The sequence below is a fragment of the Megalobrama amblycephala genome, linkage group LG10 (assembly GCF_018812025.1).
Source record: "Megalobrama amblycephala isolate DHTTF-2021 linkage group LG10, ASM1881202v1, whole genome shotgun sequence".
Lineage (NCBI taxonomy): Eukaryota > Metazoa > Chordata > Actinopteri > Cypriniformes > Xenocyprididae > Megalobrama > Megalobrama amblycephala.
In genome coordinates, this window is record NC_063053.1 from 20,011,309 (window position 1) to 20,025,270 (window position 13,962).

Sequence of the window (13,962 nt, forward strand, 5' to 3'; positions counted from 1 at the left end):
ATAGACATGTGACCGTGCGTCCATAATCACGTGAATAGCGATGTTTACGTTTGCTTGTGTTCCTCTGAAGCCGGTGGAATGAGAGCCGGTCACATACACTGACGGACCCGGCGGTGTCTAAGAGCGAGTGGCTGGTTTTTGGTCGGTGCAGAAGAGTAAAGAGACACTACACGGTGGAACATGGGGAAAAACGGCGCAAACTACAGCGTACAGACGGAGAGCGAGTATGAGCCCATCGGGGAGGAGAGCAGACCGCTGTTAGCCCAGGTAAACTACACCCTGTCATTTCTCGATGATGATAATAATTAAGAAGAAGAACCAGAACAAGAAGAGTAGTGTCACTGAACGAAAAGGATGCGTTTTTTTGTCCCTCGTGAACGTGTAAATGATTAACAATGAAAATCTGATACTTAGGTGTACTATGTTTTATGATATACGAGGCTGAATCCATATGCCTATGTAAACTAGCAAATATAAACTATTTTGTATTATTATTATTTATGTATGGAAGCCCATTTACGCCACATGAGAAAAGAAAATCATGTTTTGGTAAATTATGACATAAGAAGTGGAAAGTAGATTCTAAATGAAATTATGGGATAATTATAACATAAAATTTAAACTTTTTATATCATAGTTGTGATATAGAATCTCACATTCCCCACTTTTTATGCCAGTTTTTTACTTTTTATCTTGTAATTGTCATAATTTATCTCACAATTGACCTTTTGTCTTGTAATTGTGATTTATTATAATTGTGACTAATAATAACATAGGCTTTTTATGTCATAATTATGATCTACCAAACGGTCAATTTTTTTTCTTATGTGGCAGAAATGGGCTTTCATATGTATGTATTATATTTTATGTATTTATGATTTATTATATTACTCAATGTTTTTAGACGTATAGAATTTTTAGATTTTAGTGGACATAATAATATGTTAAAAAGAACTGAGGTTGTCCCCCATTTATTCTTTTTTCCTAATGACATTAAAATTCTTAGTAGCTGCTGCTTAAAAATTTTAAGTAGCTACTTCCCAAAATGTTAAACTTTACCTTAAGATGATAATAAGCTTCATTATTCAGCACAGTATAAAAACAATATTTACAAAGTGCTTTACAGGGGCATGAACATGAACATGTCAAAGCAAATAAATGTGCATTATTAAAGTAAATCCAGTTTAAACTTTACATGCAGTGCTGTACTAGTATTTACACATGGTATTAAATCTATAAAGCTGTTCTGGAAATTATTAATAGAGTATCTGTATTTCACATCATGTCATCTGCCGCCTCATGCTTTCACATCATCACATGATCTTATGAAAATGTATTGTCTTTGCAAAAATTTGCTTCCCTTTGTGCTTTCAGTAATTCATTGCGTAAGCAGACAGTAATGACATTCATTGTGCATGCTTTGTCTTTTGCCTAAAATCTAGGATTTATTTTGCCTCGGTTTGCTCCAGTGTTTGCTGCGCTGTCATGTCTAATTTCTGATGCATTTATCTTCCTCACAGGGTGTTCAGGTTAGAGGTGCGTCCTTCATGTCTTCTGCCTTTAATCTGATGAATGCTATCATGGGCAGTGGCATCCTGGGTCTCTCATATGCTATGGCCAATACAGGCATTATTGGATTCAGGTACACACGCAGACAATGTTCCAGAACCAAAACAAGTTCAGCTTTGTTGATAACATTTGTGGCATAATGTTGATTACACAGACAATTATTTTGATGCATTCATCCGTTTTTATGCAAAAAATACAGTTACAGTAAGGCACGTACCAAGTCAAAATTGTTATCTGTGCTAACCAACATTATTCCACAAATGCTTTCAATAGAGTTTCCCACGTATTTGACCCCAGAACAATCCTTTGAGCTTGAAGATCAGCTGTTTTTTCAACTCTGTTTTTCACAGTATTCTGTTGCTCGTGGTCTCCAGTTTGGCTGTTTATTCTATCCATCTCCTGCTGCTCCTCTGTGACAAGACAGGTAATATCAACTCACACTTTTGACCTTTTTTTTTTTTTACCCTACTCACTGTTTACTTTGCATACTCTGTGTCTATAACTCCTCACATGCTGTACATCAGGTCAAAAATCTCTGCTGACAGACAGTGGAATTGTTGGCAACTGAAATGGTCTTTCACAATTGTACATTGTAACAGACAACAGGCCTCACTATTGCATGTGTTTATGTGTGTTAGGCATCAACTCTTATGAAGCTCTTGGAGAGAAAGCCTTCAACAGACCTGGCAAGGTTAATATCACAGATCTAATACCTAGCTGATAAATCAATGCTCTATTTATGTGATTTTGTCTTTGTCTGAAGATCGCCTGCAGCTAAGTTGGAATAATGCACTGCAATGTTTCATTTAAATAAATAACTGTGGTCATTATCTAAGATGTCCTCATCATAACTGAATTCACCATAGATTTTAAATGCACCTTGTTACTCTTGTAAAACATGTTTTCCTTTTGTTTTGTGCAGATTCTGGTGGCCTGTACTATTCTCATTCAGAACATTGGTGGTGAGGTTTTCACTTTCACTTTTATTTATCCGTTTATATTGTTAAAGTCATATTACTTAATCTTAACCTGGTATTCCCAGAGGCAGAGAGTCTCCTTTCTCTTTCTCTTTCTCTTTCTCAGTTTGAACATGTTTTATTGGGAGGATATATTACTTTTATTTTGTATCACCAAAGAAGTTAGCATAGAAGGTTAGCCTGTGAACAACAGCTATACTAAAGAATGGTGTAAAGTGAATATGAACATTTAAAACTGTCTTTTCTCTTTCTTTCTGTTTTTCTCTCCACACTGGTCACTACTCACTGTGAACCGTAGTGAGTATTCTGCATGTTATGTGGTGTTTAGAAGCAGTAAAACAGAATGTCTTATTAATCTACCATAATGACTTAACATAAATTTCATCTCACTTTTACACTGTCTTTAATACAGCAGTAACTGTGTGATAGTGTGAGAACAAATGTATGGCTGCAGTCAGGTTTGCAGTCTGGATGCAAAGCAATCATGGCATCAGCTATGTGTTAATCATCTGTGTGTGTATATATGACCATATGATATGAATTTGTGACTGTTAGCATGTTGGTGTTAGTTCAGAGTATGTTGACCTCAGCACTGTGCTGGGATTTAAAAGGGCTGTGACTCTGTCGGTGGAATGGTTTGGATTTTGCTGAGTGGATTTTGGTGTGTGTGTGTGAGAGAGATTGCATTATGAGCTGTTATAGTGCATGTGTGAGGTGTTGTATAGCGTGTGTTTATAATGTGCTGTCATTCTCTTTCTCTAGCCATGTCCAGCTACTTGTTCATCTTGAAGTCTGAAATGCCTGCTGCCATCACCGGCTTTATGAACACAGAGACTTCTGGGTAAATATATATATGTTTGCATTACCACACCCTCATAACCCATTATGATGATGTGCAATGCAAGTTTCCTGTGTCCACTCATTTTTTTTCTGTTCTCACTGAAATTGAAACACTTATTGAAGTAAAAATATTAGATAATCAGAACATATTTGATGTTTAGAATGAGTATAACAAAAAGTAGAAACCAAGCAACCAACAAAATGTCTTATTTACAGTGTCATTTTGGAGAAAAACTCAGATTAAAATGAAAGATACATTACCGTTTACAGTATGGGGTCAGTAAGATTAAAAAAAAAAAAGCTTTACATTGACTACATTTTTGACAGTAAAAACATTTATAATGTTAGATTTCTGTTTCAAGTAAATGCTGTTCTTTTAAACTTTATATTCATCGAAGAATCCTGAAAAGATATATGTATCATGGATTCCACTAAAATATTAAGAAACTGTTTTCATAATATAAGGAGAAATGTTTCTTGGTCACCAAATCATAATATCAGAATGGAGTAGTCAATGCTGAAAATTCAGCTTTTCCATCACTGAAATAAATTACATTATATTTTATAATATACATATAAAAATAGATAACAATTTTTATAAATTTCAATATTTCACAATATTACTGTATTTTTGATCAAATAAATGTAGCCTAAATGAGCATAAGAGACTTCTTTCAAAAACATTTAAAAATCTTACAGCCTTTTGAATGGTAGCGTTTGTGGTTTATTTATCAGAACAAATATGTTTTACATCTGAATTCAATGTTTTCATGCTAAAACAGAATATGGCTGAATCCACAGGAAATCCATGAGCAGAGACAAAATAGAAACATGATTCAGGAAGAAAGGGACACTTTCACACAGGATCATTCACTCGCTGGCAGATAAACACTCTTTCTCTCGATCCTCTGCCTTTAAGCGAGTTTCCAAAGGAAAGGAAAGAGAAAGTATTCCAGAGTAAGAACGTAATGGTCATTATTTTATTAGCCGCTGTTCTGAGCTGTGGTTCGACTGTGCCCCGTCCCCACACAGCTGGTTTGCATTACAGGTCCGTTCACGTAAATCTCGCACATATGTTCTGACCATTGAGAGTCGTGCTGCCCAAGATTCCCTTCACCAGCACAATTACTGTGACCAGACCCAGACACACACAAACATTACTACTCCATCTCTCTGGGAGGAGCACAACCTGGCCACAGTATAAACGCTTGAGACTGTAGCCATTTACTGTAAAATAACATTTTTCTTTCAGTGGAGTAATTTATCTTCATTTCTGAAGCTGGGATGTCTAGTACCTCCCTGTTTTTAAGAGAGAACCACAGGAGATCTCTCACAAACACCAACCTGTTAAAGATTCAGTCTTCTGGTTCTCAATCACAATTTTAAAGTAAAAGTTTTTAAAGTACTTTGGAATGCTTCTTTTGTCTTCAAAATTGGCAAAGCATCAATACACATACCTTGTTTTTCTACATTTTTGTGGAAACGGTGATACATTTTTTTTTTTTTCAGGATTTTTGATGAATAGAAAGTTCAAAAGAACAAATTGAAATATACATTTTCTGAAGAATTTAAAAGTCTTTACTACCACTCTGGATTAATTTAATGCATCCTTAAATAAATATAACAAATATAAATGAGCATAAGAGGCTTCTTTAAAAAATTACAAAAATCATTCTGACCCCAAAATTTTGAAAAGTGTGTCATGCATTTCTTTTCTGTCCATAGAAAGTGGTTTGAGAATGGCGTTACCCTGTTGATTTTAGTCACTGTAATTATAGTGTTGCCATTGGCTCTACTTCCAAAGATTGGTGAGTATCATCAGGGTTTGTTTTTCTCAATATTGTTTGTGTGTGAGAGAATGCATATCTTTGGTTTCTCTCTTCTCTTCAGGTTTCCTGGGATACACCAGCAGTATTGCATTCCTCTTCATGTTGTTTTTTACTGTAGTGGTGAGTTGTTCTCTCTCTATTTATCTGTCTTTCCATCTCTCTCTTTCTCTTGTTGATGTTTTCATGTCTCTCACAGGTGGTGGTAAAAAAATGGTCCATTCCTTGCCCGCTGCCATTGAACTCCACTGTGAGCCTGGTAAAGACCCCACACACACCCTCACAACCAGTCTGTTAGCCTAATACACCCCAAATTAATACCCAAAACACAACTTGGGCAGTTCTGGAACAGTAGGCTTCAGTACAACCCATGTAGAACCTCCATGTAACTTCGTTTTCATCACAACAGACAGGCTAAAGTATGGAAACCCATTTCTGCCACACAAAGTTGAAATTATGACATGCATACTAAGACATATTTATTAGATGAAGTCAAAATTGACACTACTTTTTGTGTCAAAGTGACATAAAAATTTGAAATTATGACATACTAAGTTATTAAATTATGACATGCTAAGAAATTATGACTTAAAGGGATAGTTCACCCAAAAATGAAAATTTTATGTTTATCTGCTCACCCCCAGCGCATCCAAGATGTAGGTGTCTTTGTTTCTTCAGTAGAACACAAATGATGATTTTTAACTCCAACCTCTGCCATCTGTCAGTCTTATAATGCAAGTCAGCGGGAACTTGGACTATAAGAGTAAATAAAACACAACAGACAAATCCAAATTAAACCCTATAAATTATGTCCAACTGCATTCATCACTCGATTCGTGAGGTCTGATTGCGCTCTGACAACGGCAGTGATGTCTCGCGCATATACTTCAATGAGTGCTAGACATCACTGCCGTTGTCAGAGCGCGATCAGACCTCACGAATCGAGTGATGAATGCAGTTGGACATAGTGGTGTATTAGAGGTAAAAAATGATATAAATACTGTTCGGTTTCTCACACAAACTGATCGTTTCGTGTCTTAGGACATCAATGTGTCGTCACGAGCCGCAGGGTTTAATTTGGATTTGTCTGTCGTGTTTTATTTACTCTTATAGTCCAAGTTCTCGCTGACTTGCATTATACCACTGACAGACGGCAGCGGTTGCAGTTAAAAATCATCATTTGTGTTCTACTGAAGAAACAAACTCACTTACATCTTGGATGCCCTGGGGGTAAGCAGATAAACATCAAATTTTCATTTCTGGGTGAACTATCCCTTTAAGACATTTACCCCCAGTTTCACAGACAAGGCTTAAAGGGTTAGTTCGCCCAAAAATGAAAATTACTCACCCTCATGTCGTTCCACACCCGTAAAACCTTTGTTATTGTCTGGCTATCACCAGACCAAGCTCAATTTAAAATTGAACATTGGTCTGGGGAGTTTGCTATGTATTTCCTACTGCACAAGAGGCGTGATCAACAAGCATTATTAGCACTCAATTGGATAGTCCTTCAACCAATCAGATCAACGATCTGGGTGAGGTACTTTTGCAGAGCGATGCGAAAACTCCAGACAGGCTTAAGTTTGTATTGGTTTGTAGCATTGATCAGCTGTTTGCAGAAGCAGCAATGGCATCGAGCGATTTTTGCAGGTTGTGCAAAAAAACATGAAAGTGAGTGGTATTTACACCCAGTTGAGCGATTTGTTTGCTAAACTAAAGAAGTCATTTAGCATCATTGAGAGGTTAAAAGGAATTGGATTGACGGTCGTGCGAGAGACGTCATCGTGTTATACCCGCCCAGAGCCATAGAAAGAGCTCTGTACCCGCCAATAGCGAGCAAGGTGGAGAAGCCAGTCTGTGATTGGTTCCCGCAAAAGTGTAACAGATGCAGCAGAAATGAATGTACGGGTTTCTAGACTGAGTTGCCGGGCAAAATCAAATCGCCGGCAGATCAGGCTGGGTTTACCCAGTCTACCTTTGTTAATCTTCGGAACACAAATTAAGATATTTTAGTTGAAATCCGATGGCTCAGTGAGGCCTCCATAGCCAGCAGTGACACTTCCATCAAGATCCATAAAGGTACTAAAAACATATTTAAATCAGTTCATGTGAGTACAGTGGTTCAATATTAATATTATAAAGCGACAAGAATATTTTTGGTCCGCCAAAAAAAACAAAATAATGACTTATTTAGTGATGGCCGATTTCAAAACACTGCTTCAGGAAGCATCGGAGCACAAATTAATCAGTGTATCGAATCTGCTGTTCGGAACGCCAAAGTCACGTGATTTCAGCTGTGGGCAGTTTGACATGCGATCTGAATCATGATTCGATACACTGATTCATAACTGTGCTCTGAAGCTTCCTGAAGCAGTGTTTTGAAATCGGCCATCACTATATAAGTCGTTATTTTGTTTTTTTTGGCGCACCAAAAATATTCTCGTCGCTTTATAATATTAATATTGAACCACTGTACTCACATGAACTGATTTAAATATGTTTTTAGTACCTTTATGGATCTTGAGAGAGGAAATGTCATTGCTCCCTATGAAGGCCTCACGGAGCCATCGGATTTCATCTAAAATATCTTAATTTGTGTTCCGAAGATTAACGAAGGTCTTACGGGTGTGAAACGGCATGAGGGTAAATAATAAATGACAGAATTTTCATTTTTGGGTGAACTAACCCTTTAAGCTAGTCCTAGACTAAAATGCATGTTTGAGCTGTTTTAACTGAAAGCAACTTGCACTGTCTTTCTTAAAATATGTCAGAGCCATTGTTTTGTCTCAAGATGCACACCAGTCATGTTTTTTTCTAGTGTACGTTTATAAAAGCAACTTAAATGCCCTAATTGAACTAAGGCCTAATACTGGCTTAATTTAAGCCCTGTCTGTGAAACCGGGCCGCTGAATCATAATTTAATTCATAATTCTAAAGTCATAATTATGAGATTAAAATTTTGTCAGTTAATTTAGTCAAAATTGACAAAAATTTAAAATTATGACAGTCGTAATTTTGTCTTTTCATCTCATAAATGATTTAGTGTGCCATCATTTTGACTTTTTATGTCTGAATTACAATTTATCGGAGCATTTTTTTGGTGTGGGTGGAGTAAATTTGCCTGGCAAGGCCAGACTGATATATCTTCTACAAGATATTTCAGTCTGGTCAGTCCGCCCTCTGTCGCGATTCGAGTCAACTCCAAACCGTACCATGCAATCAGATTTGTTTATTTCAGTGACGCAAACAACATCACTCTAGTGTGGCGAAAGTCCCTTCAATATCAACAAAGATTGCGCACGGGAGACCCGAGAGTTCGTTCTATTCAGCCGTGAATTCTGTTTTAAATGACCAAAAACACATTAATTATTTACTTTTCGCTGTTGACTCTCTTGTCGCTTTGCTAACGTCATATCCGCCCTAGAAATTGAATTGATTCAATGGCCGACCAGACTCATCCGCTGGTACAGTGGTGAGGCTGGATTTTCCAGGCAAGGAGGAAATGGGCTTCCTTACTAAAAACGTTTTTTAACTCTCAGATATTTTGTGGAGTACGTTTGGATCCAGCCCTTCAGAAAAAGGAAGTAGCATTGTTTTAATAAGGGATGTGACCTTTGACCCTCTTAAGCCATAGGTCAAAGCCTTAATTTCATGATATTCAGCTATAGATAATGTGATCTAAATATCAGAAAGTAGTTTTTCATTCTGTTACTGTCCTGATTTCATTCTAATCTTCATATTCACATCAAATTTACATTGTTTTTCTATCCACAGAGCTTAAATACCTCCGAGTGCACCCCACAACTGTTTGTGATCTCTAGTAAGGTGAGTGTGTGTGTGTTTTCCTGAGAAAGGAGAGCTATGTTTTGATTTAAAGACCGCCTTGCAGGACTATTAGAAACCCAAATATTAGTTGTAATATTATAGCATAACCGCACACGCATCAGGAGGGTGAGAAATGACTGTGTGTGCGCGCTTTGCAGAGTGCTTATGCTGTCCCAACAATGGCTTTCTCCTTCCTGTGCCATACGGCGGTTTTACCCATTTATTGTGAGTTACACAGGTCAGTTCACTCATCGCCGTTCTTTCTGTGCTTCTGCCACATATATAGTCTGTTGTTGCCTTGCTGTGTGAATATGTGTGTTTTTCAGACCCACAAAGCGGAGAATGCAGAATGTGACAAATGTCAGCATCTCTCTTAGTTTCGTAGTGTATCTGATCTCTGCCCTTTTTGGATACCTCACCTTCTATAGTAAGAACATTGCTCAAGCTGCACAACAAGATCCTCAAAGTGTTTGTTTTGTGTGTTAATCCTGCTCTTGGAGATCAACCTTCCTGCAGTGCTTAGCTTCATTTCTGTACTGTATCCTGCAATGCTTGATGTGACATTTTAGTGTCACAAACGAGTCGAAAATAATGTCAGACCCTGACCATCATTTTAAATCCAACCAATGTGAAATAACCATTTTTATTTGGGAGATGATAACTAGAATTACTAAAAAAAAAAAATTGGTTTAAGTTTAACAAACCTAAACTACACAACTTATTCTGAATCATAATCAAGTGTCATTTGCTCATGAATCACACTGCACAGGTTGTGCTGTATGTTTTTTGATTCACTAAAAAGAACAGGCTCGTACCAGTTATTTGTTCATTAGTTAGCACTACACTGATTTTGCTGTATGCATATTGTCTTGCTTTTGTGTGCATATTAACACATTAACAACTGGGGAAAATATGATCCCTTTTGCAGTGGGGCTGACGATTCAGGCTATTGGAACACTAATATTTGAAAAGTTGTTTATGGTTTCACAAAGTATCTTTAAATATTTGATGAGAGTCAGTGTGTACTTATTAGTATGCTAATATTCCAGCATGAATAAAGCCCATGATTAGCTGCATGATGTGTTTTTGGTTAGTGTTTGTGTCTCACACTCCTGGAATATAATTTTTACTGTTTTAGATCAGTACTCTTTGGATTAATCTGTTAATGAAGAAGTTGATTTTATCAAACATTCTTTATCCGCAGAACACGTGGAATCAGAGCTGTTGCTAGGATACGACACCTACCTTCCGCGGGATGTTTTGGTGATGTCAGTGCGTCTTGCGATTCTATTGGCCGTTCTGCTCACTGTGCCTCTCATTCACTTCCCAGTAAGTCAAAAACCAGACTGTGAACTATTCAAAAAAGAAATACAGAAAACACATCCTCTCTTTCTTTCTATCTCTCAGGCACGTAAAGCGTTGTTGATGTTATGCAGGAGAGAGAGGGAGTTCTCCTGGCTCTCTCATACACTTTCCTGTTTTTTCATCCTCACTCTTGTGCTGGTGTTCGCTATTTTCGTCCCTGACATCAGGAATGTCTTTGGTGTGGTCGGTGAGTGTGTGTCCATACGCTCTACATGTGCTTGACTGTTAAATTCACTGCTCAGCAGTTAAACAGGTATGTTTATATATGTGTGTGTCTGCATACCTTTTCATGTGTGATTCCAGGTTCTACGACCTCCACGTGTTTGCTGTTTGTGTATCCGGGAATGTTTTATTTGAGAATCAGCTCTGACCCAATCAGATCTCTCAATTCAGCAGGGGTATTTAAAGTCTTGCATACATTCAGTACTACACACATTAGTTGCTTTGCACTAGACCGTTGGTTCTGAGGGAGTTTTACCCATTTGTTATACACTACCGTTAAAAAGTTTGGAGTTGGTAAAAGGTTGGTTAGTTCACCCAAAAATGTAAATTCTGTCATTATATATTCACCCTCATGTCATTCCAAACCCGTAAGATCTTTTTGATGAAATCTGAGAGCTTTCATAGACAGCTACGCAAATGACACTTTGACGCTTTGAGAACGAAAAACTAATCCATATGAATTGAGCGGTTTAGTCCAGATTTTCTGAAGAGACATGATCACTTTATATGATGAACAGATTTAATTTATGCTTTTATTCACATATAAACATTGATCAGTGAACATAAATAGATAGCTCAACCAAACCTGCTGGACGCGCGAGAACAAACCTCTTCTTGAAACTTCAAATGTGCTGTGTAACACACGAGAATGAACCTCACTGGTTCTCGCACGTCAAGTAAACATGCTTGAGTTTACGTTTGCCAAAACTGATGTGAGTTGATGAATGTTTACATGTGAATATAAGCCTAAATTCAATCTGTTCATCATATAAAGTGATCGTGTCTCTTCAGAAAATCTGGACTAAACCGCTCAGTTCATATGGATTAGTTTTACGATCTCTTTATAAACTTTTTGAAGCGTCAAAGTGTCAGTTGCGTAGCTGTCTATAAAAGCTCTCAGATTTCATCAAAAATATCTTAATTTGTGTTCTGTAGATGAATGAAAGTCTAACGGGTGTAGAACGACATGATGGTGATTAATTAATGACAGAATTTAAATTTTTGGGTGAACTAACCCTGTAAGATTTTTAATGTTTATAAGAAGTCTCTTCTGGTCACCAAGGCTGCATTCATTTGATCAGGAATAGAGTAAAAACTGTAATATTGTATAATATTACTAGTGTTTAAAATAACTGCGTTTTGTTTTAAAATCTTTTAAAATGTCATGTATTCCTGTGATGGCAAAGCTGAATTTTCAGCATCATCGTGTCACAATCTTTCAGAAATTATTCTAATATGCTGATTTGGTGCTCAAGAAACATTTCTTTTAATTATTAATGTTGAAAACTGTTGTACTACTTAAGGTTTTTGTGAAAACCATGATGCATTTTTTTCAGGATTTGCTGATGAATAGAAGGTTCAAAAAAGATTTCCATTTCAAATAAATTATGTTTTTTGAACCTTCTATTCATCAGCAAATATATATATATATATATATATATATATATATATATTTTAATAAACTTAATGACCCCAAACTTTTGACTGGTAGTGTACAATATGTCTGACTCATAACTGGCTTTCCATTTTTTGTATTGTAAAGGTTTTTTTTTTTTTTTAAATATGTTGATTATGTTGCTTTCTTCAGTTTTCTTTTTGTAAGCATCTTTTCCACCTTTCTCTTTTTCTAGGCAGTTTTTCTGTTGGTCATTGGCCTGGTTGTGGGTACACTGAGCCTGTGTGTCATCATTGTCTCCTGGGTTCAAGGTCCTTGACCTTTGACATCATCATTGTGGGACACGTTGCACTGCATGAGTTGTGAGAGCGCGAACGCATGCTGCCTTGAAGAAGAACCTAATTTTACAGGTTATACACCAGTCAGACTGTTTACTGGACCAAATGCTGCTTCAAGAAGGGAATCCCAATGAGATAAGCCAACTGTACTCTTATGACACTCCTAATGTTCTCATAAAGCTATAATGTCACTTGAATATTGAACGCAGACACGATCAAATTCACAATATCCAGTAGAGCAATGAAATGGATAGTAATCTATTCTGAATGACAGCAGAGTTTGACAATCTTTGAATCAGACGGTTGCTGTGATCTGTAAAAAGACAGATGAAACCAATGAATGAAGCAGCTGCACTGCTGATTTTTCAATAACTGAATGTGGATATTAGATTTATGCAGATATTTAATGAATTGGAAAATTGTGTCTGTCTGAAAAAAGAAGAAAAAAACACCTCTGGTTTAATGATTTAACCTTTATGGATTCGATTTTTGAAGATTTTTCAGACCTTTCAGTGTATTCTATACCAACACACTATCCAAAGATTTTCTGTGATGATTTAAGGTTAGAACACATATTTTTTCATTCTATTTTTAAAGAAAAAATAATAATAAATTGAAAATATACTTTTTTTGTGTTTTGTTTTACCATTGCAACCCTGTTTATATGTCCAAAATGACAATTTTGATGTATTTTTATGTGGAATTAAATAAATAAAGGGAAATAAGAATTAAAACTGGTTTCTCACTGGCTTGTGTACTGTGGCATCTGGAATGGAGTCTGTGATCCATGTTTAGTCTAAGAGATCCAAGCATTAGTGTGTGTTTTTGCTGGTTTGCATGTGAGAAAGATTGATAGACAGGCTGATTTTTCTTCATTGATTTGGACAGAGGGTTCTCTGTATGTCAGATAATGGAAAACAAATGCTCTGTGTGTGTGTGTGTGTGTGTGTGTGTGTGTGTGTGTGTGTGTGTGTGTGTGTGTGTGTGTGTGTATGTAGTCTGTGGCCTTTGCTCTCTCCTGCTGTTTCTAATATGCTGCATTAGCTTGAGAGACCGCCCAAAGTAAGGCTGTCTGTAACACATGCACAATCTCACATGTACTTAGAGAAATATGGTAGTTGTGTTATTCTTGAGGTGTGTGAATAAAGCATTGTGCAGCTCAGGATGACAGTAAGATTTCACCTGCAGGTAAGAGGTATGGTCAAGATAACGGCTTTGTGTGGCATTACCAAAAACGCATGATGAAACCATAGTGTAGTGAAATCGAATAAGATGTTTTATGGTTTGCAGAGGATTGGTGTTGAGGTGAAGCTCACAAAAAAAAACACGTTTTACTAAAGATAAAATATTTGGCAAAAAAAGTATTTTCTTTCTTTGTTATGGCACTATTTTCATGACAATTAAAGAGAGCGTTCACCCAAAAATAAAAATTCTGTCATCATTTACTCCCCCTCAAGTTGTTCCAAACCTGTATAAATTTCTTTGTTCTGCTGAACACAAAGGAAGATATGTGAAAAAATGTTTATAACCAAGCAGATCTTGCTCCCCATTGACTACCATAGTATATAATTTACTATGGTAGTCAATGGGGGGGCGAGATCTGC

At 36.7% G+C, this 13,962-nt stretch overlaps 1 protein-coding gene across 1 annotated transcript; it reads left to right on the plus strand.

Annotated features, from left to right (window-relative positions):
- The first annotated feature begins 32 nt into the window (after positions 1–32).
- slc38a6 (solute carrier family 38 member 6) lies at positions 33–13,092 on the plus strand. Its single transcript, XM_048205299.1, has 16 exons — positions 33–267; positions 1,521–1,642; positions 1,920–1,993; positions 2,208–2,260; positions 2,492–2,531; positions 3,309–3,387; positions 5,112–5,194; positions 5,277–5,335; positions 5,412–5,471; positions 8,987–9,037; positions 9,196–9,275; positions 9,364–9,464; positions 10,242–10,366; positions 10,445–10,589; positions 10,706–10,800; positions 12,256–13,092. Exons 1-16 carry the CDS (start codon positions 181–183, stop codon positions 12,337–12,339), a joined length of 1,338 nt encoding a protein of 445 aa, XP_048061256.1. The 5' UTR covers positions 33–180; the 3' UTR covers positions 12,340–13,092.
- The last annotated feature ends 870 nt before the right edge of the window (positions 13,093–13,962 follow it).